Source organism: Oreochromis niloticus, linkage group LG4, assembly GCF_001858045.2.
Source record: "Oreochromis niloticus isolate F11D_XX linkage group LG4, O_niloticus_UMD_NMBU, whole genome shotgun sequence".
NCBI classification, from domain to species: domain Eukaryota; kingdom Metazoa; phylum Chordata; class Actinopteri; order Cichliformes; family Cichlidae; genus Oreochromis; species Oreochromis niloticus.
The window spans coordinates 33561786-33589484 of record NC_031969.2 but is presented as its reverse complement, the minus strand read 5'-3'; the positions used below and the strand labels follow the sequence as shown (position 1 = coordinate 33589484).

Here is a 27699-nt window from a genome sequence, read left to right as displayed (position 1 = left end):
AGCTGGAGAGATCATTTTAAATTTCCTCTCTCCTTCTGTCACTCTTCCTTGTTCCCCCTCCCGTCTCTATATTTACCTTCCAATCAACCTCATGTTCATGAATCCAGGCTTAGCTGAACTGAGGAGTTGAGCTTTGGATCTAAATATCAAACCTCACTCTGGTTTAAACTCAGGTGATAAGTTTGGCTTAAAGTTTTTTGATGGCTCCACATCTGGCTGGGTTAAAAGTGCAGCTGCGTCTGACAGCCTACATCAGGAGGGGTCAGCAGTTTTTAGGATCATCTTGTTGGACTTCATGTCAGGGCTGTTCATGCTTGATGTGTTATTAACAGTAAATTAATGGCTTCTTTTCTCAAAGCGCTTTATCCACCACGCCTCATTCTAACTAACATCCAGGACCAAGCTCAGGTTCAGTTTCTTGCCCGAGGAGCAAACAGGGAGCAATCTTTCAGTTTATAACTCCTGAGCCCAGCCATCCCTTGATGATGATGATGATGATGATCTCTCTAAGACTTGTTTCCAGATCTAACACCTTACAGGATCTTGTCAAAACATTAAAAGCTAAAGGAAAAACGAGCAGCAGCGTATCTCACATGTGACTTCATCTCTTCCTGTAAAACCTGCTGCTGAGTGCGTTTTACATGTGGGGAAAACAGAACAGCATTAGAAATGTTACCAAACTGAAAGTAGAAGCTTAAAATGTTGCAGTTACTGTTGTTTAACCTTCTTGTGTTTGAATGTATGAACATGTGTGCTGATGATGTGGTTCTATTGTAGGTTTTATTTGATGATAACATGCCTTCAGGTTTGACACCTAAGAGAATAATCTAATATTTAAGAGTAACCAGCATCTGTTGTTTAACCTCTTCCCTGCTGCATACAGATGTTTCCACTGTGGAATCATTTCCTCAGAGTTATTAGAAACTTAAAAGCTGCAAACCTTAACTAAAAGTGCTGCAAGTGTTTTTGGTTTTGTGCACCAGTCTGCTTAGAGCTGACCTGAAGTCTGGTTCATTTACTGACACGTGCTTTAGACGGGCCTATATGTGTGTTTGACAAACAGATGTAACAGGTGCATTTCATCAGTGTTCTGTGTTTTCATGGAGGTGAATAAATGAAGCAGATATTTCTTATAAAGCATTCAAATGTCTTCTTCAGTTTAAGGTGGAAACGGTGGTTCTGTGACATCCATGAAAAATAAGAAAAACATTCAATTAATTCAACATTAGATGAAGAACAGGTGGAGGAAACTGCTCCACCTGCTGAGAAACTGCTCCACCTGCTGAAGTCAGAAAAGAGTCGGAGTGTAAAACAGAAATCAGGAAATTTGTTCAAAGAACTTATCAAACATTTGCTGGAGTCTCAGTGTAAAGATGGAGCCCCTCTGTAGGTTAATGGGTTCCTCCCTCACTTCCTCCCCGTTGTCTCCCTCCTTCGCCTCCTTCCCCGTTGTCTCCCTCCTTCGCCTCCTTCCCTGTCACCTCCTTCCCCGTTCTCTCCCTCCTTCGCCTCCTTCCCCGTTGTCTCCCTCCTTCCCCGTTGTCTCCCTCCTTCGCCTCCTTCCCTGTCGCCTCCTTCCCCGTTCTCTCCCTCCTTCGCCTCCTTCCCTGTCGCCTCCTTCCCCGTTCTCTCCCTCCTTCGCCTCCTTCCCCGTTCTCTCCCTCCTTCCCCGTTCTCTCCCTCCTTCGCCTCCTTCCCCGTTCTCTCCCTCCTTCCCCGTTCTCTCCCTCCTTCGCCTCCTTCCCTGTCACCTCCTTCCCCGTTGTCTCCCTCCTTCGCCTCCTTCCCTGTCACCTCCTTCCCTGTCCTCTCCTTCCCTGTTCTCTCCCTCCTTCCCTGTTCTCTCCCTCCTTCCCCGTTCTCTCCCTCCTTCGCCTCCTTCCCTGTCACCTCCTTCCCCGTTCTCTCCCTCCTTCCCCGTTCTCTCCCTCCTTCCCCGTTCTCTCCCTCCTTCGCCTCCTTCCCCGTTCTCTCCCTCCTTCGCCTCCTTCCCCGTTCTCTCCCTCCTTCGCCTCCTTCCCCGTTCTCTCCCTCCTTCGCCGTTCTCTCCCTCCTTCGCCTCCTTCCCTGTCACCTCCTTCCCCGTTGTCTCCCTCCTTCGCCTCCTTCCCTGTCACCTCCTTCCCTGTTCTCTCCTTCCCTGTTCTCTCCCTCCTTCCCTGTTCTCTCCCTCCTTCCCCGTTCTCTCCCTCCTTCGCCTCCTTCCCTGTCACCTCCTTCCCTGTTCTCTCCCTCCTTCCCCGTTCTCTCCCTCCTTCCCCGTTCTCTCCCTCCTTCGCCTCCTTCCCCGTTCTCTCCCTCCTTCCCCGTTCTCTCCCTCCTTCGCCTCCTTCCCCGTTCTCTCCCTCCTTCGCCTCCTTCCCCGTTCTCTCCCTCCTTCCCGTTCTCTCCCTCCTTCGCCTCCTTCCCCGTTCTCTCCCTCCTTCTTCTTCTTTCCTTCTTTTCTTCTCACTTTGCTTTCCAAAGGCTCTCCTGCCTTATTACATGTGTTAAAGCTACTCAGTCCATTACTTATTACATTTACATGCTTTTAAGAACAAAGTTAAACTGGTTAAAACAGAAAATGCTGCTAAATTCAGAGTCTTGCAATCCAACCTGTAAACTCAGATTATTGTGGGTCAGGTTGGCTTGAATATGCACGAGTTTGACGTCTGAGACGTCACTGAAACAAGACAGTCCTCCTTCCTTTCCTCTGTTTCCTCCTTGTCTGCTTCTCTCGTCCCTCTCTCCCCTGTCTGTAACTTCCTAACAGTCTGCTGTGTTATCAGGTTTAATTATACAGTAAATGTTACATTAAATGTTCAATTCATCTGTGTTATAATTGTATTATCACAGAGTTAAAATGTGCTGAATTCAGATTCTGGTGTGAAATTGAAGTTTGGCTTTTTAAGCAGCTGTTGTTGTGATTTGACACGATATAAATACAATTTTTATTGAGTTTAAAAAGAGTTAAAATACCAGAAAAATTTATTCGTTGTTCAGCTAAAGAACTTAAATTGATCAATAATCAGGCAATAAGATTTCATTACAGGTTTTCTAAACTCTGTTTATTATATTTTCTATGAAATGACCAGCTCCTCTTCCTCCTACCCTCTCCTCATCGTTAATCTCCTGTTGTTCCCTCTTTTCTTTCCTGCTCCTCACGTCTGTCTTTAACCCCCAAATACCCTCCTGTCCTATCAGGTGATATTACACAGAGTAAATAAATATTGGATACAGTAATTACAGTTTGTAATCACAGCTGAGTCTAAAGTGTAAAATATCAAAGCGGGAGTTCAACATGTTAGTTTTGTTTTATGACTATTTGTTTTTTTAATTAAAGCATGAGTATATGTCACAGCTGTAATATGATTAAATATGCTGTAAATGTTTCATTATTAAATCTCCTTTCCTCCCTCCTTCTGTCACTCCTCCTCTCTGTCTTACCCCCCCTCCCACCCCTCCATCACCCACATCCCTCCCCCTTTCCCTCTATATTTACCTTCCAAATGACATCCAGTTCATAAATGCAAAGTCAGCTGAACTGAGAGAGAAAGCTGAGCTCTGGATCCAAATATAACAACAGCTTGACTTAAAAGGCAGATGTGTCACAGCTGTATCTGACAACCCTCATTAGGACGGGGTAAACAGATTTAACGTGCTTGGTGTACATGTGTGCTGATGATGTTTTTCTTTCTGAGATTTAATTTTTCAATTAACTGATCTGCAGTCCTGACTTTAACGTGCCTTCAGGTTTAACATCTAACAGAATAATATTTATTGTCTTGTACTATTTAAAGTTACCAGCACCAGTTATTTAACCACAGCGCCCTCTGCTGGGTGGGCATGCACAGGTGTTTTACATGAGCAATAACAGTCTCATTGAATTAAACTGAGGCTGATCTCATACAAAAACAGCTCAGTTATTAGAAACTTATAAACTGTAAACCTTAAATTATGTTTTCTGTGTGTGGATAATGTGGGCAAAACTGTCATCAGTATGTTTATGCACCAACTTGAAATCAAAGGTCAGACATTTGGGTGGATTATAAACAAAACGAATGTTTCTTATGAAGGTATCAATGTGTTTTATATATATCAATGGCGATCAGGGGCTGGAAAACAAAATGTTTCACAGAGCTGATGAAAGGTTCTGAAAAGTGTTCCCAGTTCTTCCTTCAGGTCCACCTGATCATCATTATGTGACTGTGACCTCTGGGTTTGTTTCTGTCCAGGCTTCAGGCCTCAGTGAAGGTTTTTATTTGAAATTATTTAATTATCTAATATTATTGTTATTATATATTTATTTATATTTATTTGTGGGAAAAACTGACATTTTTGATACTTTAGAATCAGCTACGTCATACTGGTCAACACTCGTGTCTGTTACTTGACACAGTTTTACTTCACACTGGGGTTAATGTCGTGGGTTTTCCACCTTGCGACAGAGATTATAATCCATTTATCCTTCTCACATAAAAAATGACTTGGACGGTTTGGAAAAGTCTAAAGAGATCCAAACCATCACGGCTGTTATGTTTCAGCAGAACGAGCTGAAACAGCCACAGGTGGAAACATGAAGCGTGATACTCTCTGAAATGTAACCAGTTTCGATCTTTATTAGCTTTAATCATCTGGATGTGGTGTTGACTCATTTGTCCTGTCAGTCATCTCTGTTACGTGTTCTTGTCACTTCACTCTTAAATGAAATGAGTTTCATAGTCGTTGAATCTTATTGATAAAAAACATAACTGAACAATTGGTTTCAAAGTCCTGACAATTTCTTGGCCAATAATAATCTCAGGTAGAAGTGACGGAGGTCAGACGGGGGAGGTTACCAGTGATGTCATTTCTAAAGTCAGTGTTGTGTGTTTATATTGTTGTTGTGTCTGTGAGTTTTTTCTTCTTTGGTTTGTGTTTGTTTTTTTTCTGCGTTTTGTCCTGTTGACTTGATTTTTGTGTTGTTTGGTTTGTACGATGTGAGAACGTACTGGATTAATCGCAGAGCTGATGATGATGGTCAGAGCAGCAACGTACAAACATGAGGTCTTACATAAATGAGAAAGTTTGAGACACATTTCATCTAAAAGGCTGGACTCTAACATGACAGAGTAAAGGATGTAAACTGGAGCTTTGGTGTTTATTTTAAGGTGAAACCAGCAGGATGCAAATATGTTTGAATGTTCACTGGGAGTCAAAAACAAACTGAAGCTGATGAAATGTCAAAGAACTGATCTGGGACAAGCAGGAACTTTGTTATCAAAAGGTTAAAGTTCAAACATATTTATACTGTGGAAGCTCTAAGGTGGCGATTCATCTCTGATGGTTCATTTTTGATGGTTTTTGAACAGATTTGATTTCAGTCACTGCATCCCTGTTAGACATGATCAGGTTGGTGTGGGTGAATCAGAGGTGCATCAAACAGACTCACAACTGTGTGAACAAAGATGAATTGAATCAGGTTTATGGTGCATCATAATAGCTGGGTTGATTCCATTTGGTTTAATGAAATGAGAATTTTGGGGTTTGTCATATTTTCATGAGTTTCCAAACTATCTCTAAATGTTCTGTCTCTGTTTGGGTGCACATGAACTGGTTCTATGTTCACTGTGAGCTGATCGTGTGTAATGTCTTCCTGTGGTTCTGCAGTTTCAGCTGAATGACGTCATCCAACCAGCTGTGCTGCAGTTCCAACAAACACGATGCAAACTTGTGTTTTACTCATGAAACGTCTGAACTTCAAAGGTGAGGACTGACAGGCGTGTTTCATTGAAGTCTATAAAAACATGGTACACTTTGTTTCTTTCTTTCTTTGTAACAGAGTATTGACTCAAGGGTAACACTTACCATGAAGAAATATTGTGTGATCAGTCCTCCTTCAGTTTAATGTAACAAAATCATGGCTGGAACAGCTGCACCACCGATCTGAGAGTCTGAAAGATTACTTTATAAGATAAGATGCATTTTCAATGATGAATGTTTGAGTGCAAAAAAGTGTTCAAACTCAGGTAAAGATCTCTCTGGATGTTCTCAGTATAGTGATGGAGACTGAGGCCCCAACGATCCTACTCGTCCCTGCCTCTTCTCTAAATTGAACAACAAACATGTTAGTGATGATTCAGTTTGTCTGTAGTGTTTAGAGGTTGTCTCTAAAGCTTCCAGTCCTTTTAAACCAGTTAAACTAGTCTTTAAAAATCCTCTTTATCTCCCAGCAGCAGCCCTGCTTCCATTTCACAACTTGATCTGGTTTGTTTAAGATGTTTACGCCAGTGTTTGTTGTCGTGACCTAATGAGCAGCGTTTTGAAAAAAGAAAATAAAGCCAGTGGAGACATTTTACTCCATGTTAGTCTGATGGGAGTTTAAGGTTCATTGGACCAAATCTATATGAATGAAGGTTATGTTTGTTGTATTAATCAGTGTTTGGATACAGTTAATGTGAAGGTGAATCATGTTGTTAATCTTTCAGTGTCTCATACTCTCATTTATACAATCCCAACAGAGCACTTAGATCGTCCAATCACAGGCTCCTAGCACAACCTAGGTCTCGACTGAAGTCGAGAGGTGACCGGACCTTTGCAACCGTGGCACCAAGACTCTGGAATAACCTCCCTGTTCATATTCGTACTGCCGAGTCTATCCAGTCTTTTAAATCACGTCTTAAAACCTATTAATCAATAAACTGGAGATACGACAACAAATACAGAACTAAATTTGACCTTCATTGTTTAAATCTGGGTCATCTCAGTCACTTTACTCTCATTACTGTCCTAAAATGTGCAGCAGTTTCATGCTACTGTAGAAAAGAGAAGTCGAGTTTTGGACATGTGTAAATGCCAGCGGTGAGGAGTTGGTCCCTGCCTTTGTCCATGCAGAGAGATTAAGATGTGGTGACATGGTCTATTTTACTGTGTTCGAAGTGAAATGGTTTCTTCATGTGTTACAGTTCTGATATATGTGAAAGTCTTTAAAGCTCAAATTAAGGTTGATGCGGTTTTTACATCTCTGGGTCACGTCCATGTTGTGTTAAAATGCCAGTTGCATCAAAAATCACTTGCTGAATTGAAATATTAGATACTTTACAGGAAAAACTGAAATCAGTTGTTTGTTTTGATTAGAGATGGTGAGTCGTCGTTTACAGCAGGTTCAGTGCTGGTTCTGCTGCAGAGTACATGAAAATGAAACTAACATGAAATCCTGCAGTTTGCTTTCAGAATGTGTTGATGCTTCTTCATCCAGGGTAAAATATTTATCTATAATATAATCTACATGTGTAATCTCCTCTGAATCCTCTGCTCTCTGTCCTGCTCCACGGGATCACCAGAAAAAAGTGAGCGAGGAAACTGAACTGAATGTTGGAGACGATGATGTCATCAGCATATGTACAGTTTATGTACAGAGAAAACAGCAGCAGGGCTAATGTGCATCCCTGTGACACCTTCATCAGAACTCTTAATCAGATTAGATTATTTAGATTTATATATTTTTATTTTATTAGATTATATTGTTATGAGCAAAATATGTCATCAACCCGAGAGGTTCTCTTTTCTGGTTTACTGTCACAAATGTCTGTAGTTACTAAACTTAATACTTTAATAATATTTGCATCGTCTACAGGATAGTTAGTTTTATCTGTAAATTGTGGTCATTTACTGAAATATTTATTTACAAAAGTTTCAACCTATAAATGAAATGGTGGCGTGTGGAGGTGATTGAAAGCAGGCTGGGTCGAGGTGAAGCGGGTAACAAACCAAACGCTCTCATCAGCACAAAAGCTGAAGAATACATTCATTTATCCAGAGTAAACAGCCGGGGGCGTACCCTAGTCAAATGTTGACAAACTTATTATTTTTGGATTTTTAAATGTGTGTCGGTTCTTCAGCTGATGGTCAAAGTTTGAGCACAAACGTTTAAAGTACAAAATCTGGTCTAAACGGTAAAATCCTAAGATTTCTGAGAGCAGGACGGGGTGAGGATGAAGGGGTTGCAAACAGAAGGAAAAACAGTTCAGAGGAAACGACGGGGACGGTCAGGAAGCCTGATTAGGACCACTGTAGATTTGTTTATCAGGATTTTTTAAGTGTTACCTTCATTCATTATATGCAAAAAGCTTAATCAGCCCAAGAGCTCATGTTTTCTGTTGCCTTTAAACAAACAAACAAATGAATATTGTTGATTACATTTTAAATCTGCACACGATGTATTTCACCCCCATCAGAACACAGCTCTAACCTCCTGTGAGGCGACTTCTTGATCATCGGGATATTTGTGGGTTTTTACAGATCCGGGTCATTTTTGCATTTCTGTCCTGTGTCGTGTTAAAATAACACTTGTACCAAAATGGAAATATTTAGGAATACATTTAGTTCTAGAGTTAACAGCAGGGGCCCTGACACTGTTGCCTGTGGGGAAACATTAGTGAAATCTCTACAAACTTAATATATTTGGATATTTTTAATGCGTGTCAGATGATTTTCTTTTTTCTTTTTTTTTTTTTTATCAGTTATTACAAGGTTTGATCACAAGGGTTTGAACTAAGTACAAATTCTGGTCAACATGGTGAATAAAGTGTGAGGTTTACTGAAAGAAAACACATAAGTAAATGCATCCTAGAGAAACCAGAAGGAAAAATTCTATCTATGCACAGAGGAAACAGCTGGAGTCTAATGTTGATCCCTGTGTGACACTTTTATCAAAGATTTTTCTAAACTAATAGGAAGTCATATTAGGCAATACTCTGGTTTTTATAATCAGATTTTTAATTTGATTCATCATCACCAAAACTTTGAAACAATCCTAATTTCTGTCACGCTTAAACAAACTTATAATGACATTAAATCTAATACCTAACATGTTTTTCATGTATTACGATGGTCTCCCCTGTGACTTCTCTTATTGTGAAAATATTTAGTCCACAGGTTGGTTTTATCTGGTAAATCCATCTTTTCCACTGGATTAGCACAAAGGTTTAACCTATAAAGTATAATATAAAGTAGCAGGCTGAGGCGGAGCAGGTGGCAAAGAAAAATGGTGTCATCAGCATAAAAACTGACTGTAAAGACAATTGAATAGAGAGTAAATATCAGAGGGTCTAATACTGCCCCCTGTGGGACACTCCTGTAAAATGCTTACAAACTTATTATGTTTGGATTTTTATTTTTTATTTTTTTTTAAATGTACGTTGGTTGATTTTCAGTCGATTAGAGCTCGACTGTAAAGGTTTAAGGTATAACGTAGTAAATCTGGTCAAAGTCTGAGCAGGTGGCAAACAGTCTGGTAACATTGGCATCATATTATAAGTGAAGGACAAATTCTAATTCACAGAGGACCTAATATTAATCCATGTGTGAGGCCTTTATTCAGATTCTATGAAGTTGATTGAGCTCTGGATACGTTGGGGGGATAATACTGCTCCCTGTGGGACACTCCTGTGGAAACCTCTACAAATGTGTTACATTTGGGTTTTAAACGTATCCTGATTGGATGATTTTCAGTCCATTATCACAAGGTTTGACCACAAAGGTTTAAGCTATAAAATGTAAAGTCTGAGGTTCATTGAAGGCAGATTGGGTTGAGGTGATTCAGGTGGAGCAAACCAAACTGAATCATCAGCATAAAAACTGATGTCATAGAAAAGAGTAAAAGAATAAATGATGTTGTGATGATGTGATTATATTTATGTTGCTTCAGTATTTGAGTCTGGCCCTCGGTGATAAACACAACTGGATTTACTATAAAATGAAAAATGGTGAAGAAGAGTTTAACTGAACATTCAGACTAACTGTGGAGTTTTCTCCTGTTTGGTAACACTGTGGGTGAAATGATGCTCGGAGTACATCTGGGTAACACAGCAAAGTGTTTAATGATGTTTGTGCTTGTATAACATGTTTTTAACTAGTGATGTGGAAGACGTCATGTCTGAAGGAAGAGCTTCTTGGTGATGGTTATTCACTGGTACTTCCAAAAGTCTCCACAGAGCATCCATTTATTGTCAGGTTGTGGGTGTCTCAGTGACTGTGGAACGTATCACTGGGGGTCAAAATGTAGGCAAAACAAAAAGGTGTGTTTTCTTCAGCCTATCAATAACAGTGAACACATTTCCTGCCAGTCGCCCCTCAGTTCAGTTTTCTTTCATGTGGATTTATCAGAGAAATCTGAAAAGACTGGACGGTTGACATAACGCTAGAGTTCTGATACCAAAATCACTCAGGCAGATAATTTAAAATTATCTGTTAAAATTAAGACTTTATACTTATTTAAAATCCCAAAATAATACAATTACGCCCTGAAAATATATAACTACTAATGTAATTATGATGATTATAATTATCAGTACCTAGCACTTAAGAATTGCCAAAAATGCTCAATTTTTATTTAAATTATATTTAAATAGCGTGTTTCAGTCGTATGTAGACGATGGTGTTTATATCTGTGCTGCTCAGAGATGCAGACGCTGTTATAGAACAAATGCTAAACTTTCAGTTGTGCATGTTTTAAAGTTGGTGAAATGTTTACATTTGTAACACAAAGGAGACTGCGTTACAATGATTACTGTGTGTGAGCGCTCACCAAGGCTGAATCCAGTGAAGCTCATGTCAAGCAAAGCCTTTACACGCAGGTTTGTGTCCATGTCAAGTAAACGGGGCATCATGAACAGGACTGCTGCTCTTAAGTTAAAAAGATAACGAGGTACAGTTAGTTTGTCTAAGAACATATTTCTAATTCATCGGCCAAGATTTGAGCGAAGCAGCAGAAACCGAACGCCCCCCAACCTAAAGTAACAACACTAAGACCCAATGAAAAAAATACAAAAGCAAGAAAAGATGATGAGAGAATCCAAAAGATCACAAGGAGAAAAATCTGCCACGAAGAAAACTTCAGAGGATGTGAAACAATTAAAGTGAAAAACCAAACAACTAAAACGAAGCTCCAAATGAACGAGTGGGGAAAAAATACAGGCTGAAGGCCTGAAAAAACTAAAAGACACAAACGGCCAGAAATGGATACAAACTTACATCAGAGACGAGATAAAGCTGCAAAAATGACCATAAAGAGATGAAAAAATAGCAGCAAATAGCTGCAAAGAAAGACAAAACAACTGAAGACGCACAAACAGATTCGAATGAAATGTAAACAACTAAGACTCAAGATGACAAGAGACAAACTGAGAAGACGTGAACTGTCCAAATGACTACAAAGACGTCCAGACCAGCTAGAAAAAGACCAGAATAACCACAGAATGACGCAAACTGGTGATGATGACATAACCTACAACGAGACAGGAAGTATCAGGATGTATTAAAAGAATTTTGGAACAAAACTGACTCAGAAATAAAGACGAGTAATTCCAGTTTCATTTTATATGTTATTATTATATTATTTATTTATAAGTTTGGTGATTAAAACAAACCTGAGATGTGCTTTGCTATTATGATTAGCATGTATAATTCTATAGTGAATATTTCATCTTGTTTAATGACATTAAAATTAAAATTGGGAATTATAATTTTCTCTTTCAAACTTCCATAAGTCTGAAGAAAACAGCAATCCTTGCACAAAACTGACACCTGTACAGGTAACTTCAACCTGTGACCTTTACAAGAGTTTATTTACAGAAATGAACTTTGTTAAATAAATAAGTCTGATTAAGGCATGGACTTATAGATGTTGTTAATGAGATTTTGTCTATAAACAATAAATAAATACATTTTAAAAAGCAGTTGTCATCCCCAGTAAGCTGGGGGTGGGGTGGTGGAGTGGCCTTAAGGTCCGGGACCAAAAAACAAAAAAGTTAACTGTTATCCCTGAGAAATAACTGGAAACTAAATAATAATAAAACAATAGTAAAAGTCATTCTTGATGCTTCATAAAGAGATGATCAGAAAATTCATGTAAAATATTCTGTTTTAAGTCAAGTTTATTAATTCAGGAAGCTCTTTGATCAACATGTATTTTGTAGAAAGACACCAGAACAAATTATATGCTGCAAAAAAATCAGACAGAAGATTAAAACGAGCCGACGTGGAACTGAGTCACATGAGTGTGGATCAGAAAACAAACCTCTGTACATACAGGCCTGTGGTTTTTGTTGTTTATTAAAAGGCCCCGGCACTGTTAAACACACACTGGTCAAAATGTTAATGAAGTCATGAATCCTCAAGATGGTATTGTCAGCATAAACACTGCAGATGATGTTGTACGCAGGAGTAAGAAGTCCTTTCTTCAGGTAAAAGTGACTACAGAGGTGAAGGCAACTGTAAACACTTGCATAGCTTTGATGTTGGATACCAACGTGCAAAAAAGTGTGAAAGTAACTGAAAGCAGGCTCTGTTGTGCTCGTGGGGGAAAAAAGGAAGAGCTATCATCAGCTTGAAAACTGACTTTACAGAATGAAGCTGGACAATATTTACTGTTAGAAACAGTGGAAAAACTAAGGGACCTAATATAGAACCACTACAAACTTTAATCAACTTTACTTAATGCTGACAAATATATAGAGGGCCAGTGTAGCTCACAGCGTGACCACAGGCTGAATGTCTACTCCTCTGTACCTACAAATATGCTATTTAATAGTCCCCCAAAATAATGTTCAATAACCTGTTTGATAATTATGTAATACTTTGATTCCTTAATATATTCTTAATCAGTGCTTACAAAATGTGGTGAAGCAGATTGGATCCTGACATGATTAATACAGTTCGAGAATAAATTGAGTTCATCTGCAGAGTGAATAACAGTGGGCCTAATGTTGATCCCTGTGGGACACCTTTATCAGAGATTATATAATCACACAATCATAACTGTTTTCAATGGTTAAGAAAATTTGCTTCTCAATAGGATGTACTTTTTTTGTTACATGTGTGCACAATATAAAAGCTCTTGAACTGGTTATTAGAGATTTTAAATGACCACAACCAAATAGAAGAGAAATGTTACAGAACAAAATTGTGACTATTGCAGAACGTTGGAGACTAACTGCAGTTTGTGCAGAGTGAATAACAGTGGGCCTAATGTTGATCCTTGTGGGACTCCTTAAAATTTAATTAATCTTAGAAGATGATTTCTCTGTTCCCTTTAAACAAATTATTATCATTTTCACACGAACTTCACACAAACCATTTCTACCTTTTTATATATAGTTTTATCTTGTTTTGTCCTTACAGGTCGGGGTACAGGTTTGCTCCTCGTATGATCCCGTCAAACGTCAGTGTGATCGGTAAATCCTGATTCTTCTGGTGTGGTTTTACTACAAACAGCCGTCGTCTCCCTTCTGATTAAACTTGTTCACACTTCTAATGTTCATTTCCTCCCTTTCCATTTAATAATGGATCTGGGTTTGTAAGCTTTTCTGTCACTACGTTCACTCCTTGTAACTTTTACCGTAAACGAGAAGAAACACTCATCTGTTTGTAACAGTCACCGCCCCCCTGGTAATCTGATTGGCTCTGAAGGCAGACATCACTTGATCGGATTAAATTACTCTCCTCTTCCTCCACCAGCTGTCTGATTGGTTGTGCAGCCGTTAGCTGGGGCCAAGTTGCCGTCGGCTTTAAGAATTGCAGGTGGTGAATTAGAGCGTTTGGTGAACAGGCGCAGAGCTCCTCTGCAGATCAGCATGAACCAGTAAAGCTGAAGAGGCCAGAGCAGGGCAGTCCCCAGGTTACACTGCCATGGGGCCACCAGGGGCACCTGGTACATCGGCATCGATGCATACCTGAAACACAAGGCAGGGGGCGCTGTGATCAAAGTCGCACTGACATTTTAATAAAAAAAATTTATAATCAAAAATTCCCTCATGTCGAAGATGAATACTTAAACATCAAGAACTATTTTGAATGTTTCTGGTTGTGTCAGGTCATCATGGAGTTTTATAGCAGAAGCGTTATATCTCTGAGGCCCCTCTGCTGGCTTCCAGAAGTTAGTCTGAACTCTGAATCATGCAAAGCTGCGATGAAATGTGGCTCAGACATTCATGAACAACTCAAAGTCAGTTAAAACCCAAAAGAGCACAATTTAATACAAGAATTATTACACGACAGCGATTAGTAAATCAAAAGTAGAGTTCAGTTTGTCTGCAGTGTGAACAAGTAGGCCTCAGTCACACAGGATAAAGAACAATGACAATGAATTGTCTTAAAACATGTTTACGTTTTCTACAAAAAGTCAAATGAGTCGAAGACGAGTGGAAAAAAGTTTTACATAAAAATATAATCTGTAAATTTCAAAGTTATTTGGAAGATTTGATCATTTATAAGATTTATAACTGGCTGGAAAACAGATATTATTGGTTTTTTTGGGTGAGCCAAACTGAAATATAACTTATTTTACTTTTCTTTAAATGTCTAAGTACTCTGATATTTTTAACCTTCAGAGAAAAAAGCAGCTAAAAAAGTCTAAATCATCTTAACTTCTCACTACATTACAGGAGAAAATGTAAATGAATTATCAGTTTGTCTGATTCACAGTACTCACACAGCATTCTGGATGTTTTGAGCTGAAACTTGAGGAATCAGAAGATTCTCGTTCACAAAGATGAAAGATCAGAATCATTCTTCTTTGACCGTCACGCTGCGAATGTTGTGACTACAAGTTTTTACATACTTACACTGAACTACGTGTTCTTGGGCCCGATATCGAACACTGTAACTGTACTTACTGTGTACTTAACCAGCTGTGTCTGTGAGATCAGTGTAACGTGTGTTCTGACTCCCAGTTTTCCTGCTCAGTTGTTCCCGTGTCTGTGCGTGTACGGGTCATTGCTACATAGTTTGGTTTTATAACACAATTTAAAATAAAAGATAAAGTTACGCTCAGCTCAGCCCCTTAAATGAAGCAAACGTGGATCGTGTTAGTGTTTAACGGCAGTTTTTATGTGAAACCTGTTTTTCATTGAACACGTGAGACACACACAAACCACGTCCACCTTTAAATTAACTGAAAATCCAACTAAATTAGATAGAAATACTTATAGATCTGTAATGCTGGATCATTTTTTCCACAATAAATAAATGACTAAGTAATATTTTTGTCTTGTTTATTTGTGTTTGTGTTGTTTTAAAAGACAAACAGGAAAATGATTAAATAATTATTTTTTTTTTTAGGGGGGGGTTGCAGATAATCAGTGTTGTTTTTGATCAATGCCATTATTTTATACTAAAGAAGCAGAGGTGGGCGTGGCTTACCTGCCGTAGGCGTAGTACAGGTAGGGAAAGAGTAAGACCCGACAGCCGAAGAAGGTGAGCAGCATGACGACGCCGTTCACTTTGTGCAGCAGCGTGTGCTGCTTCTTATACTGAAGACGTCATCATCATCATCATCATGAAGAGAAACGAGACAGAAAACAAAGAGTTCATTTTAATAAATAATGACAGGAGACGTCAAACGTGCTGACGGAGAGCTGGTTCTGATTAAAGGTGGAAATGTTTAAGGGAGACAGTCAGAGTTATGGCTGCAGAAATAAAACCAGAAACATCTTTAAGTAATTATGTAACTGCTGCTGATCTAATACTTAACATTCTGTATGTGCTTGAAATTATTTTAGAAGTCAGAGCTTTTATTAAACCAGTGTAATTTATTTAATATGAGCTTTTTAAAGTCTATATGCACATATAGACTATATAAATACAGGCCATTTACCATTTATATGCACATATTACAGAACACAAAAAACTAGAAATCTGTAAACTAGAATTAAAGATAAGAGTACTGTGTGAATAACTACAGTGTGTTTTGTGTATTTTCACGGTGAAAACACTGATCAGTGGGTCACGCTGGGACGTGATGTGTTGTCCAGCACGTTATTACAACCCACGTTGTTGGTTTGCCAACAGCAGCGAGCTGGAAACGACAGTATTTGCATTTCATATTGAAAGATGAAATTAGTTTAAGTTTAAAGCTGCAGTTATTTAACCCCCTAAGACCCGAACTCTTTCATGGCATGCTTTTGTAATTTCTCTTTGATATTTGGGCTGATTGGGACCTGATGAATGTAAAAACATTCCAATTTTTGTTTCTGAGAAAAATAAGATCGACATATGAGGAGATTTGTTTTAAATTTCGATAGAACAGAGGCAGTATAATGTCCTCGTAAGTGGACATCAGGCCCTTGTAGAGCAAAATTCTGTATTTTGGTCTAGACAACCCAAAATGTGATGTCCCCATATGTGGACGGCAGGTCCTAGGAGGTTAAAGTGTAGTGGACAGAATAAAAATGCTTTACTTTAAAAAAAAAAAGAGAGAGACTATTTTATCCCATATCAATTTTAAAATATCTGCTCCACAAGCGTGGACAGAGTCCCAATGAGCATGTGCAGAGAAAGCACAGTGCTCAACTTTTCCTGATATTAGAAATTATGGAGATTATAGATTATAGTTCCCCCTCAGGTTTTCCCAGAATCAATCTAGCTCTAACACCTCTGCGGTTTTAAAGAAGGCCCAACAGCGTCTCCACTTTCTGAGAATTCTCAGAAAAATGGACCTGAAGAAGGAGCTACTGACCGTCTTCTACCGCTGCTCCATTGAAAGTGTGCTGACATATTGCATCAGTGTGTGGTTCTCCAGCTGCACCACAGCACACAGAAAGGCACTCCAGAGGGTCATCAATATGGCCCAAAAAATCACTGGACATCCTCTTCCCTCCCTGAAGGACCTGTACAGCACTCGCTGTCTCCTGAGGGCGTGCAGCATCCTACGGGACGGTACACACCCAGGACACCGGGTGTTTAAGCTGCTGCTGTCTGGCAGGAGGTTCAGGCTGCTGAGGTCCCGAACAAATAGACTCAAGGACAGTTTTTACAACAGGGCAACAGCCCTGATCAACGCAAACAGCTGACCTGACTGGCTACCTCCCTGGACTTACCGTTAACAACGGTAAAAACAATAACAATAATAATATTTATATTTATAACAAGGTGCAATAATAACAGTGTGCAATACAAATGCACTTATTCTTCTTTTTTATTACTAAGTTATTATACTGTGTTGTGTTGTTTGTGTTGCGTTGTGTTGTGTTGCAGACTCATGCTGCTGAGGAGACGGTGGATGGAGGCATATGCATTTAAAAAAGCAGCGGACCACTGTAAACATACACGGCAGACCCGGTGACATTTGGATCATTTTTATTAATACTTTGACGGTTGCTGTCCACAATACACACAGAGCTGCAGCTCTCCCGCTGCTAGCTCAACGTAACAACCACAACAACAACCACAACCACAGGACCCAGTACAATATTTAAGTCGGCGGGGCGTGATTGCAGATGCCGTGCAGGTGCGTCCGCCTTCCCTGCATGGCACCGCAGGCCACGCCTCGCCGCAACCACATAACAGGGAGAAATGATCAATTTATGTGGACAAGTTTTTAGATTATTCCACATTTGGTGCCAGGACAGAGCTTATATAATCCAGAATAAACTCAAATCTGTTTCTGAAGCGGGTCAGTGAGACGATACACTATACACACTCATGATTTTAATAGGCGTGCTGTGGAACAGAGAGAAATATAAAACATCCTCATCCTTGTACTTCTATACTTAGAAAACAATTACTTTGCTCAGGACTCCAAAGGAACCAAACGGGGTTTGTGGTCAGACTGTTATGAGGACGTTTGAATCAGGGTTCATCACAGCAACGCCCCCAGTTATAAACCGACACACTGACTGAGTGATGATTTGTAAATCTCTGTCATTTAACTAAAACTTTGATTAATGAATTAATTATTTAATGAATAAAAAATCAGCCTGGTTCTGCTGGAGGTTTCTTCCTGTTAAAAGGGAGTTTTTTCCTTCCCAAAGTGCTTCCTCATAGGGGGGGTCATATGATTGTTGGGTCTTTACCCTAAAGCACGCCGAGACGACTGCTGTTGTGATCTGGTACTCTATAAATGAAATGAAATTGAAATGAATAGTCCAGTGTAGACTGGCGACCTGTCCAGGGTGCACCCTGCCTCTCGGCCTAAGACAGCTGGGATAGGCTCAGCCCCCCCGCGACCCTGAGAAGGATAAGCGGAACAGAATGGATGGATGGATAGTCCAGTGTGGAGGTAGAGAGACAAAGGAAAAAAAGGAGAACGGGAGGACACCGAAAAGTGCTGAGAACAAATGATATACAAGTGACTAAACTAAAGAAATGCTCAAACAGCTACTGTAGGACACGATGATGGCAAACATCTGCTGATCACTCAAACCCGAGCCACCATTCGCCAATTTTTCACTCCTTCACATCTTCTAAAGGCAAAAAGGAGCCGGTTCATTTTCCACATCTGTGATTCATTCCTGCCCATTTCCTTTGGGAAAGTTCTCCACGATGAACTCTGAATGTCCTTCTGGTCTCCAAGTCCTCCCTATGGGCTCACATTTGTTTTTGTGTGAGTTTGTATCAGAGGTGGCCCGTCCCTCAGCCTCGTCCCTGTAGGAGCTAACTTTCCCTTCAGTGTCCGGCACCGTGGCTTCAGTGTCTTTTGAATCTTGCTCCGTGTTTTGCGTGGACACCCTGATCTCTGACTCACCCTCCTTGGTCCTCATGTGCTCTGCTAATGAAAGCATCCATGCTGGTGCTAGCGTTAGCTGCTTGTGGTTTTGGTGTCTCCTTAGAGCGAGAAGTTTTCTGATTTTCTCGCGTGAGCATCGAGGTTTCACATCCAAACAGCAGCCCGCCATCAGTCTTAATGTTAACGTATAAAGTTGGTTTCTATTGGAAGGTTTGATGCATTGCTGGACTGGCCATCTGATGACTTATTTATTTATTTTTTTTGTAACGGCATGAACAATGAGAGGTGGTGGATTGGCCAGATGCTGGCCGATGTGTAAAAATAACTCAGTTGTTTGGTGGTGGCTGTGGCGGAGCTTCCACAGAGGCCAGCAGGTGGATGAGGGAAGGGGAGGCAGGAGGAGGAGAGACCCGAGGAAGCCGCCGGTCCGAGTGTCAGGTGAACTGAACTTCAGGTAAGAAGTTATGACCTGCAGTCTATCTGGGTCAGATATAAACCAAGTTTAGGTGGAGTTTATTTTCGTTGTGCTGACTTTTTACAGTCAGTTACAATAACTCGTACTGCGTGCTAGCTAGCATGACGGAGTTTCTATACAGCTGGGTGGGTGCTGTGATGTTACTGATGTTGAACTTTATTTTATTCATAAGGTTAGTTTGTAGAGTTGCCAACCGTCCCGTAAAAAACGGAATCATCTCGTATTCAGAGAAAATATTACACGTTTCGTATTGAGCTGAGAAGAGACGCAGTTTGTCCCGGACTTCAGCTAGAATGAAAAAAAGACACAAAGCTGGAGTTATGCTGTCTTTGCTGCACAGCTGCCTCTTCTCCTCTCATTCTCCCCCCTCCCTCTCCTGTTGCTACTTCAATCATGAAACTGATCAATGATCAGCTGATGTCTCTCTTGTTTGTTTATCGCCCACTTTGCGCCAGAAAGAGGAAACCAGCGGATGTCGCGTTAAACAACAGCAGCACGTTTAAGCTTGATCAGCTGTTGTTAGAATTGATTTAATATTAATTTCTAGTATCAGCTGATGTTTGCTGGAGCCACAGCTGTAAAGCTGCTGGTCATGATATCGGTTTGGATATGTGGTGAGAGGGAAACATGCAGATGAAACCAGGAGATGTCCTTACTGAATCATCAGAGCTGAACAGGTGATGGAGAAACAGGTTCAACAAGGACTTGGTGGAGGGTCATAACTTCCTTTCAACATGAATGAGTTGAAGGGAAGTTATGAACTGTTTCTGAGAGACAAATAACACCAGGATCCTTTTCTAAGTAGCTGACAGCTGGTAACTGTGCAGGGGCGGGTCTAGCAAAGTTATGCCAGGGGGCAGGTAGGGCATTAACAGGGAAAGGGGGGCACAAGGAAATACTTTTCTTTATTATTCTCATTTAAAATGTCTCACTTTTATTAAATAATTATCTGAATCTTGCGAACAAAGTTTTTATCTGACGTAAATTGTATAGAAATCATACATATACCAACAAGACAGTGTACATCACTGTCACAACAGCATTTGTCTTCATTCAAAGGCTTTATGGCTGTAATACCTGGTGGGCCGGTCTGTAGTCAAAATGCCTGATTTTTTGTCCCAGTCCAGCCCTGGTTTGACGTTATGCGTTTTCTTAATCAATCAGTAAATCTGATTGATCGTTTTTTTTGTAGTCCAGATCAATACTGAACACTGAATGAATTTAGGTATCTGAGACACACACACACACACACACACACACACACACACACACACGTTTCATTCATTTACTTAATTTCCCGGAGGAACCCACCCGAGGGATTAATAAAGTTCTATCTAATCTCATATCTTAGTGAGGACATCTCATTGAGCTAGCTGTTTACTCTACCATCAAAGATGAAAGCCTAACCATAACTAACTGTAACCCTGACACTAAAACTACATTTTGAGCCTCAAAAATGTCTTCAAACTTGTGGGGACTGGTTTTGGTCCCCATAAGTATAGTAGACATCTCACCAAGATGTCTAAAAATGCACACACAGACACACACATGTAAAAGGTTGGAGGGAGGTGGATTACCTGGATCAGGACTTTCCCCAGAGAGACGGACGGGGTGCTGAGCTCAGCCAGAAACAAGATGCCCTGGAAGTAATCACCTTTACCCTGCCTCCACAGCTGACACACACACACACACACACACACACACACACACACACAGGAAGGAGAAATTATAATTTAATGTACACATATTTTACTATAATAACAGACTGTACAAAGACGATGGATGTAGCCACCATGATGTCACCCTTAACACTGGAAACCCCCCAGTGTTAGCATTTTGGAGGTGATCACATTTGGACCACAGGGTCTCAAGAGCGCTAAGTTAGCAGCTAATTCTAGCTAGCTAGCGTCACACAGATACTTGCCAATAACAGTCGAGTAACATCTGAATAAAATCTTAGAATTCCACCTAAACTGGAGCTCAGCCTCATTGGACGGACTGTTAGTACGGCAGCCTCACAGCAGACGTATTCTCAGTTGAGACTAAAGTTTTTTGTAGCACTCATTGCCACTCGCTGGGACCTCCAGTGGATGTTAGAGGAACTGCAGCTTTTGGCACTTCAGAGTTTGTTTGAACCTCAACAAGCAAGCCCCACCCTGAGTCCTTCCCTACTTCCTGGGACTGTCACCTCCAAAATGACTCCATGTTTTACTCAGGCTACGTCCACACGTACCCGGGTATTTTTGAAAACGCAGATTTTTCTATGCGTTTGCACCTTTCGTCCACACGTAAACGGCGCTTTCGGTCACTGAAAACGGAGATTTTTAAAAACGCCTGCCAGGGTGGATATTTTCGAAAACTCCGTTTTTGCATTTACATGTGGACGAGGAAAACGGAGAAAACGCAGCGTCAAAGGTGTGCGCCTTTTTGACGTCACACTGTGCGCCACGTTATTGTTTCGGTGAAATGAATTTCTACAATACTGTTACTGTTAATTGTACTCTCTGCAGTGTTTAAATGCTTACATATACACACACAGTTACTGTCCCTCCACACATAGGACTCGGTTCTGCTTCTATGCCCCATCTTTGTTTACTATTTCCCACCGAGGCTTCTAGACTTCTGATTGGCCAACATTTCTACAGGTTAGGAATATATCGCCACCTGTTGCTTTGGCATGTTCCTAGCAGCGTTTTCCTTCATTTCTGCGTTTACGTGTGGACGGGATTATTTTTTAAAACGAAAACGGAAAATCTCCGTTTTCAAAAATACCCGTGTACGTGTGGACGTAGCCTCAGTAAGACCTGAAACCAGCGACTGCCACCATCAGTTCATCAGGAAAGTGTTCGCTGAGCTCAGACATCAGATGAGCCGAAGGTTAATTTTCTCATAGACTTCTGTTCATGCAAGAGTCGCCCAGAGAACAAATGCAGGTTTAAAGGTGTCCATCTTTGTGTACAGTCTATGATCAGGGCGGACGTGTCACTGGGCGTTTATCAATATGCGTACTTGTGCGTACTTGCGTTCTCGTGTACTCGTGATACGTCATCAGTCGGAGACCAAGTACTGTTCCAATTCAAAGTACGCATCAAACCGAGAACGCGAAAAAGTCCCGGATGTGTTCTCGATCCGCCCGTTTTATCGAGCATGCATCGGTGTGGACTTGGGACAGCTATATATCCCAGAATGCATTTCGTCCAAAACTCAACAGCGGACTCCCGGCACATCGTTTTCAACCCCCCGCCCCGCTCGCGGTCTTCTCACTACTCAGGTTAAAGAAACCCCAGCAGCTGTCTATAGTATTGAGTGTCCACTAGAATAGAAATAAAAGCGTTCTCACATCTCACCTGCTTGTTTTTATTAAGGTATGTACACGTATGTACATGTACACTATTTTTATTAATAGAGGTTTCACTACTGAGGTTACAAATGATATATAAGTCACTTAGATCACTTCTAAATGTTAATGTTTGGTTTATTTCAGTGTTTTATTTGTTCCTGAGTAAACCGGTTTGGCTGTGATTAAAGTTAAGCTTCATAACATGTTACTCACAGTTAAATTAGGAGGAGACGGCAGTAAAAACTCCGGACCTGTGACATCATCACGTACGCAGGTGTTCCAATTGTACATATCGCGAGTCCGTGCTCGCGTTCTCGGCGGGTACGTACTCACCGAGAACGCCAGTACATACTCGCGTACTTAGGCATTGATAAATGGCCACTGTCAATGTTTGCTGTTGTCATAGTTACCAGAGAGGCAGGGAAGCAGAAGGTCACCATGAAGATGTGGTGCAGCACCATGAGGAACTCCCTGCGCAGGTAACCAATCACAGCGGCTCCCATCGACCCGACGCTTTGGCCTGCCTCCTCGTGACCTTTGACCTGCAGCTTGTGCCAGTAACACAGGAACATGGCGTAGATGTCGTAGGCAAAGTAAGGCGTGGCAAATAAGATGTAGGCATCAGTCAGCCAATGTCTGAGCAGAAAGAGGAGATGGAGAGAGGGAGGAGAGAGAGGCTGAAGCAGCATCATTACTTTGATCTCAGATTTAAGACATCAGGTTCATTTAGGCCAGAAACATCCAAGACACCGCCCTGTGCTCCAGTTTAACGTTATCTGACCCATACATCCACCCCAGCCTCCTCCCTGCACTCACTTCATGGCTCCAGTACTTTCTCCCCCAACTTCCTTTACTGCAGTAAGCATTGGCATCCACTAGCGGGCGCTGTTGCACTGAAATGCAAGTAGAAGAAGCTGCAGTGGCACACATAAAATGTCTGAGCCTCTTTGGGCACCTTTTCCTCCGTCTTCTAAGCAGGTGTCCACTGATGAATAATTAAAACAATCATTTAGATCTGATTAGACTCCCAGAGTCTAAAACAAACTGCACCTGTGTGTTCAGCTGTCCTTGTCTTCTTATTTCCAACTCCAGATTTTCTTAGAGTTTTCTAAAGCAGCTTTGCATGAATCACACTTAAAAGTAATCCTTCTTTGTCTCACACTGAAGCCTCTCAGGTCATCCTCTGTCTGAAACCAGTTTTTCCCCCCTGTGAGAGACCTGTCTTTTGATTGGCTGCCCCTCATACACAGCATGTGGGTGAGGCTTCTGTATTTTCCCAACTTTGTGACATCACACAGATCCAACAGTTAGAAAAAAAGAGCTTTTTTCAGTACTGTGCATACTGTAACGTGCGGTGGAGATGAAGCCAGCCGCGGAGGTGTGCAGGTGGATAGCGAATCAGCAATGGCTTCTGCCTTTCCACAAGTACTCATTTATTTAAAATATCAAAAATAAAAGTCCCACCTCTACCACACATTACTTGAGAGCACACTAGTCCACGTACACACAGAAGAATCCGTTACAGAGAGAGAGCAACACACCAGTCATGAGACAGCTGTGCAGGCAGGAGCCTGAATGCTGAATTGTCAGAAGTGTATTGGAGGTTTTTTAGGGTACTTTTACTTTGGTAAAGCACTGAAACGCTTCCTTCTTTCCTGTTTTTGAGATAAAAATGTATTTTCTAAAGTGAACTTGCTGCTGAGCTGTAGGTGTACGAACTCCGAGTTCCTCGCTGCTTGCGGAGTGTTGTGATTTGATAACCAAATGCAGCTCAGACTCAGATTCAAACCTTTGCTCCACTTTGACTGGGAAATGAGGAAACCAGCTGACCACCACGGCGCTCCACTGCCGTCCCTCTGCTCCTCGACAGAGTTTCATTTCCCATCATGCTCAGCGTGCAGGATTAGTCTCAGACTGAAATAACCCTGCTGCTGCTGCACATTAGGCTCAGATTGTTAATGAGATTATCGGCTGACGCTGAGCTTTGCTTCATACAGAATCCTCACACTGGATTCGGTTTTACCTTTTCTACGCAGCAGCTTTAAATACATTTTTATTCCTGGATAAAAAAATAATTCAGCTGAATGTTAAAATTAAAAATAAATATCTAACTTCAAAATAATCTGGGAGAAAATTTTGATGAGAAAAGAATACATAAGAATGACACTGTTGATAAATGGACCAAAAGGAGAAAAGGTTTAATTGTATGAAGGTAAAATGATGAAGAGACAATAAGAACCAGATGAGTCCTCACCGGTCCTCGATGACGTCCCTGCAGGATGTGATGATGATGCACCCGGCTGAGGAGGCCATGATGGACTGGATGGATGATACCAGGCTGAGAGCACAAACAAGATGTTCAATAATCAAATCAGCTGAAACAAGAGAAACAACCAGCTGAACTTTAACTGGATATGTGTCGTATGTTTGGTTGATGCAGCTGGTTAAATCTTCAAAAAAAGAACTAAATAAAATAAAAGCTTCACATTTAGGTCTCATAAACCATGCAAAGGTTACAGCGAGGAGCTGTTTGAAGTGACAGCTTCCTTTATTGTTGGAAAGTAAAACAAATACTCACATGGACACTTAAAGTCATTAAACCAGTTAGAAACAGTGCAAAAGATACAACTAAGAAGATACACAATAACTAAAAAAGAGATGAAACTACAAATTGACAGCTAGATTTAAAAAAACTACAAGATGCCAAAAAATTCATCAACTGAGAAACAATAAAGGACACGACACAAAGTGATGAGGGACAGCAAACAAAAACAGTCTTGGTTCATCTACAGCAGTTTCTGAAGAAATGTGTTGATGCTACAGTTCACACAGTGATGAAGACCAAGACGAGGTTTCCATAATTCAAACTGCAAACTTTAAGATAAAGACAAGCTGGGTGTACTGTAGTGTAGTGTGATGTCCTCTGAAGTCTGTGTGTTCCTACCGTGTTGACACGACAGCGGCGTCCCCCTCGCTCCATCCCATCAGCTGTTTGAGAGCCTGTTTGGACAGGAGGAAGAGTCCCGGGAAGAAGACGGACCCGGCAGCCACGAGGCCCCACATGGCAAAACACTTCTCACAAGAAGTGTGTGTGTGTGTGTGGGGCTTTACTCTCCCGCTCCTGTGGATGTGGGAGGTTAGAAGAGCACAGGTTGGTAGGAGTGGTTTGGGGGAGGAGCCTCCTGCTGTCACCTGTCAGAGGAGGTGTGGTGATGGGGGAGGATCTGCAGGCCGGGTCAGCAGAAAGCACGTTCCCTCCAGGTTATTCACGTCATTTGATTATTTGCAAATTAGTGCAAAATACGAGCAAAGCTTTATTCACAGGTTGGCCGTCATCTCGAGGAAAGTCCTTGTAATCTGCTCAGTAACTAGGAGCACAATTTAATAAGCGACATACAAATACATTTCAAATTAAAAGTAAAGGCCGAGTTTGACCCCGCCACCTGCCCGTCCGTGTGGCGTTTGTGTGGGTTCCTCCCACAGTCCAAACACCTGCAGTTAGTGGGGTCAGGTTAACTGGTGCCCGTAGGTGTGAATGGTTGTTGGCTGGAGACCAGAGTGTCCCCCGCCTCTCGCTCTGGATGGATGGAAATTTAAAGGAATTAAAGTATTACTAAATTATTTTGCATATAAATACATTTTGTAGTAAAAACAAATTTGGATTTTAATTTTTGCTTCTCTTATTTTGAGACTTTGAGTTCTCCAAATACAGTTCTATTTTCATTATAAGTAAAATGTCACTTTAGCCTGAAAAAGTAAAATTACACTTGAATTTAATGTTGTGTGCTCACAGGGAGATAAATAAAGTCAATTATTATAAATGAAAGTGTGCACGTGTCTTCATTTTGTGATGTTCATGTGAGAAGTTATTAAACACCAGATGCAGATCGATCAAACAGCAGCAGCTGAACGAGCAGTGAAGAAGTATTCATATGATCTTACCTAGTTAAAAAACACCAGTACTGCAGTATTACTGCTGACACATACAAACTGAAGCCGTCTGCTGCGACTGTAGAAGCAGCTCCAACAGGAATTCCAAACACGTTCCAGTTATCACTGTTTAATGAATAATGAAGTATTTAATCATTTTTAACAACCACCTTAACAATCTGATGCAAACTCTTTAGTTTTACATGAATGACTCTGTTTCCAAATGAAAAACATTGAGCCTTTTGCAAACAGACACCGGTGCAGGTCAGGTAGATGTAAAGCAGGCGAGTCAGAGCAGAGAGGAGGGCGGAGCTTTCAGGTTTGTGGTATCAGCCTAAAGGTTAAAGTTCCAAGTCTGTTTCCCTGAGTTAGCCCATATTTGTCTGAAGGAGCAGATAAGAGACTGACAATGTTTAACTTTTCTTATTTTAGTCGGTTTGTGATGATTATGGATATACGAGCCTCAGTTATTCAACCATAACTGGGTGACAACAACAGGCCGAGCACATTTACTGAGTTTATGGTTGGTGCTGAGTAAAGTTCATGAATCTACAAATGAGAGGGGATTTACTTTACTGTCACAGATTTCTGTGACTCCAACAGATGAATTCTTATATTATTAATGATTAATGCGAGTAGGAGAGGTGGAGGTGAAAGTCAGTAGGAGGAGGTCAGAATAAATGAGTGAATCAGAGGGAGCCGAGGAAGGTGGATGAGTTTAAATACCCGGGGTCAGCCACCAAAGAGAGGTGGAGACGAGTGTGAGAGCTGATCTGTGACAGGAGGAGAGCAGCAGGAGGGAAGGGAGGGTTTAAAGACCTGCTGGGGTGGTTTGGAGACGGAGGAGGCCGAGCTGAAGATGTTGGACAGCAGGGACAGGACCAGAAACGGGTCCATCAGAGGGACAGCTCAGAGTCAGGGAGGCTGAGACGGTCTGAGCATGTGCAGAGGAGGGAGTGGAGAATGAAGAGGGAGACCTCAGGGGAGGTTTGTGGATGATCCTCTGTGGCGCCACCTAAAGGAAGCAGGTCATGACTACTTTGTAAATTTATATACACACACACACACACAGTTCAAAACATTACAACAGTGGAAGGGAACTCCAGGCATCGAGGGCCGGTGTCCTGCAGGTTTTAGATGTGTCCTAAATGACCTCAACATGTCTTGAAGTTCTCCAGTAATGAACTAATCATGTGATTCAGGTGTGTTGACTCAGGGTGAGATCTAAAACCTGCAGGCCTGGAGTTCCCCACCCCTGCTGTAAAGTGTTTTAGTCACATGACTGTGGAAACCAGACGTCTGAAAAACTGGAACGACAACATGAAAACATGCAGTGGATGCAGCGCAGCGGAAATGTCCCTTTAATGAGCTGCAGAGGAAACACGAGCCAGAGTTTTATCCAGTGTCCATTTATTTATGTATCTGTCATTCACTACTTTAACTCTAAACATTTTTTTAAGAAATTCAAGTATTTGTTGGGAACACAAGTCA

General features: G+C 41.1%; 1 protein-coding gene across 1 annotated transcript; it reads right to left on the bottom strand.

Moving 5' to 3' along the window:
- Nucleotides 1-13453: 13453 nt before the first annotated feature.
- On the bottom strand, nt 13454-27463 carry LOC100693599 (protein FAM57B). The gene is made up of 7 exons (XM_025906663.1): nt 26221-27463; nt 25223-25855; nt 24533-24616; nt 22689-22914; nt 20516-20611; nt 15160-15269; nt 13454-13691 (listed from the first exon to the last, which is right to left on the bottom strand). The coding sequence occupies exons 2-7, from the start codon at nt 25339-25341 to the stop codon at nt 13454-13456; spliced, it is 873 nt and encodes a 290-aa protein (XP_025762448.1). The 5' UTR covers nt 25342-25855; nt 26221-27463.
- Nucleotides 27464-27699: the final 236 nt, after the last annotated feature.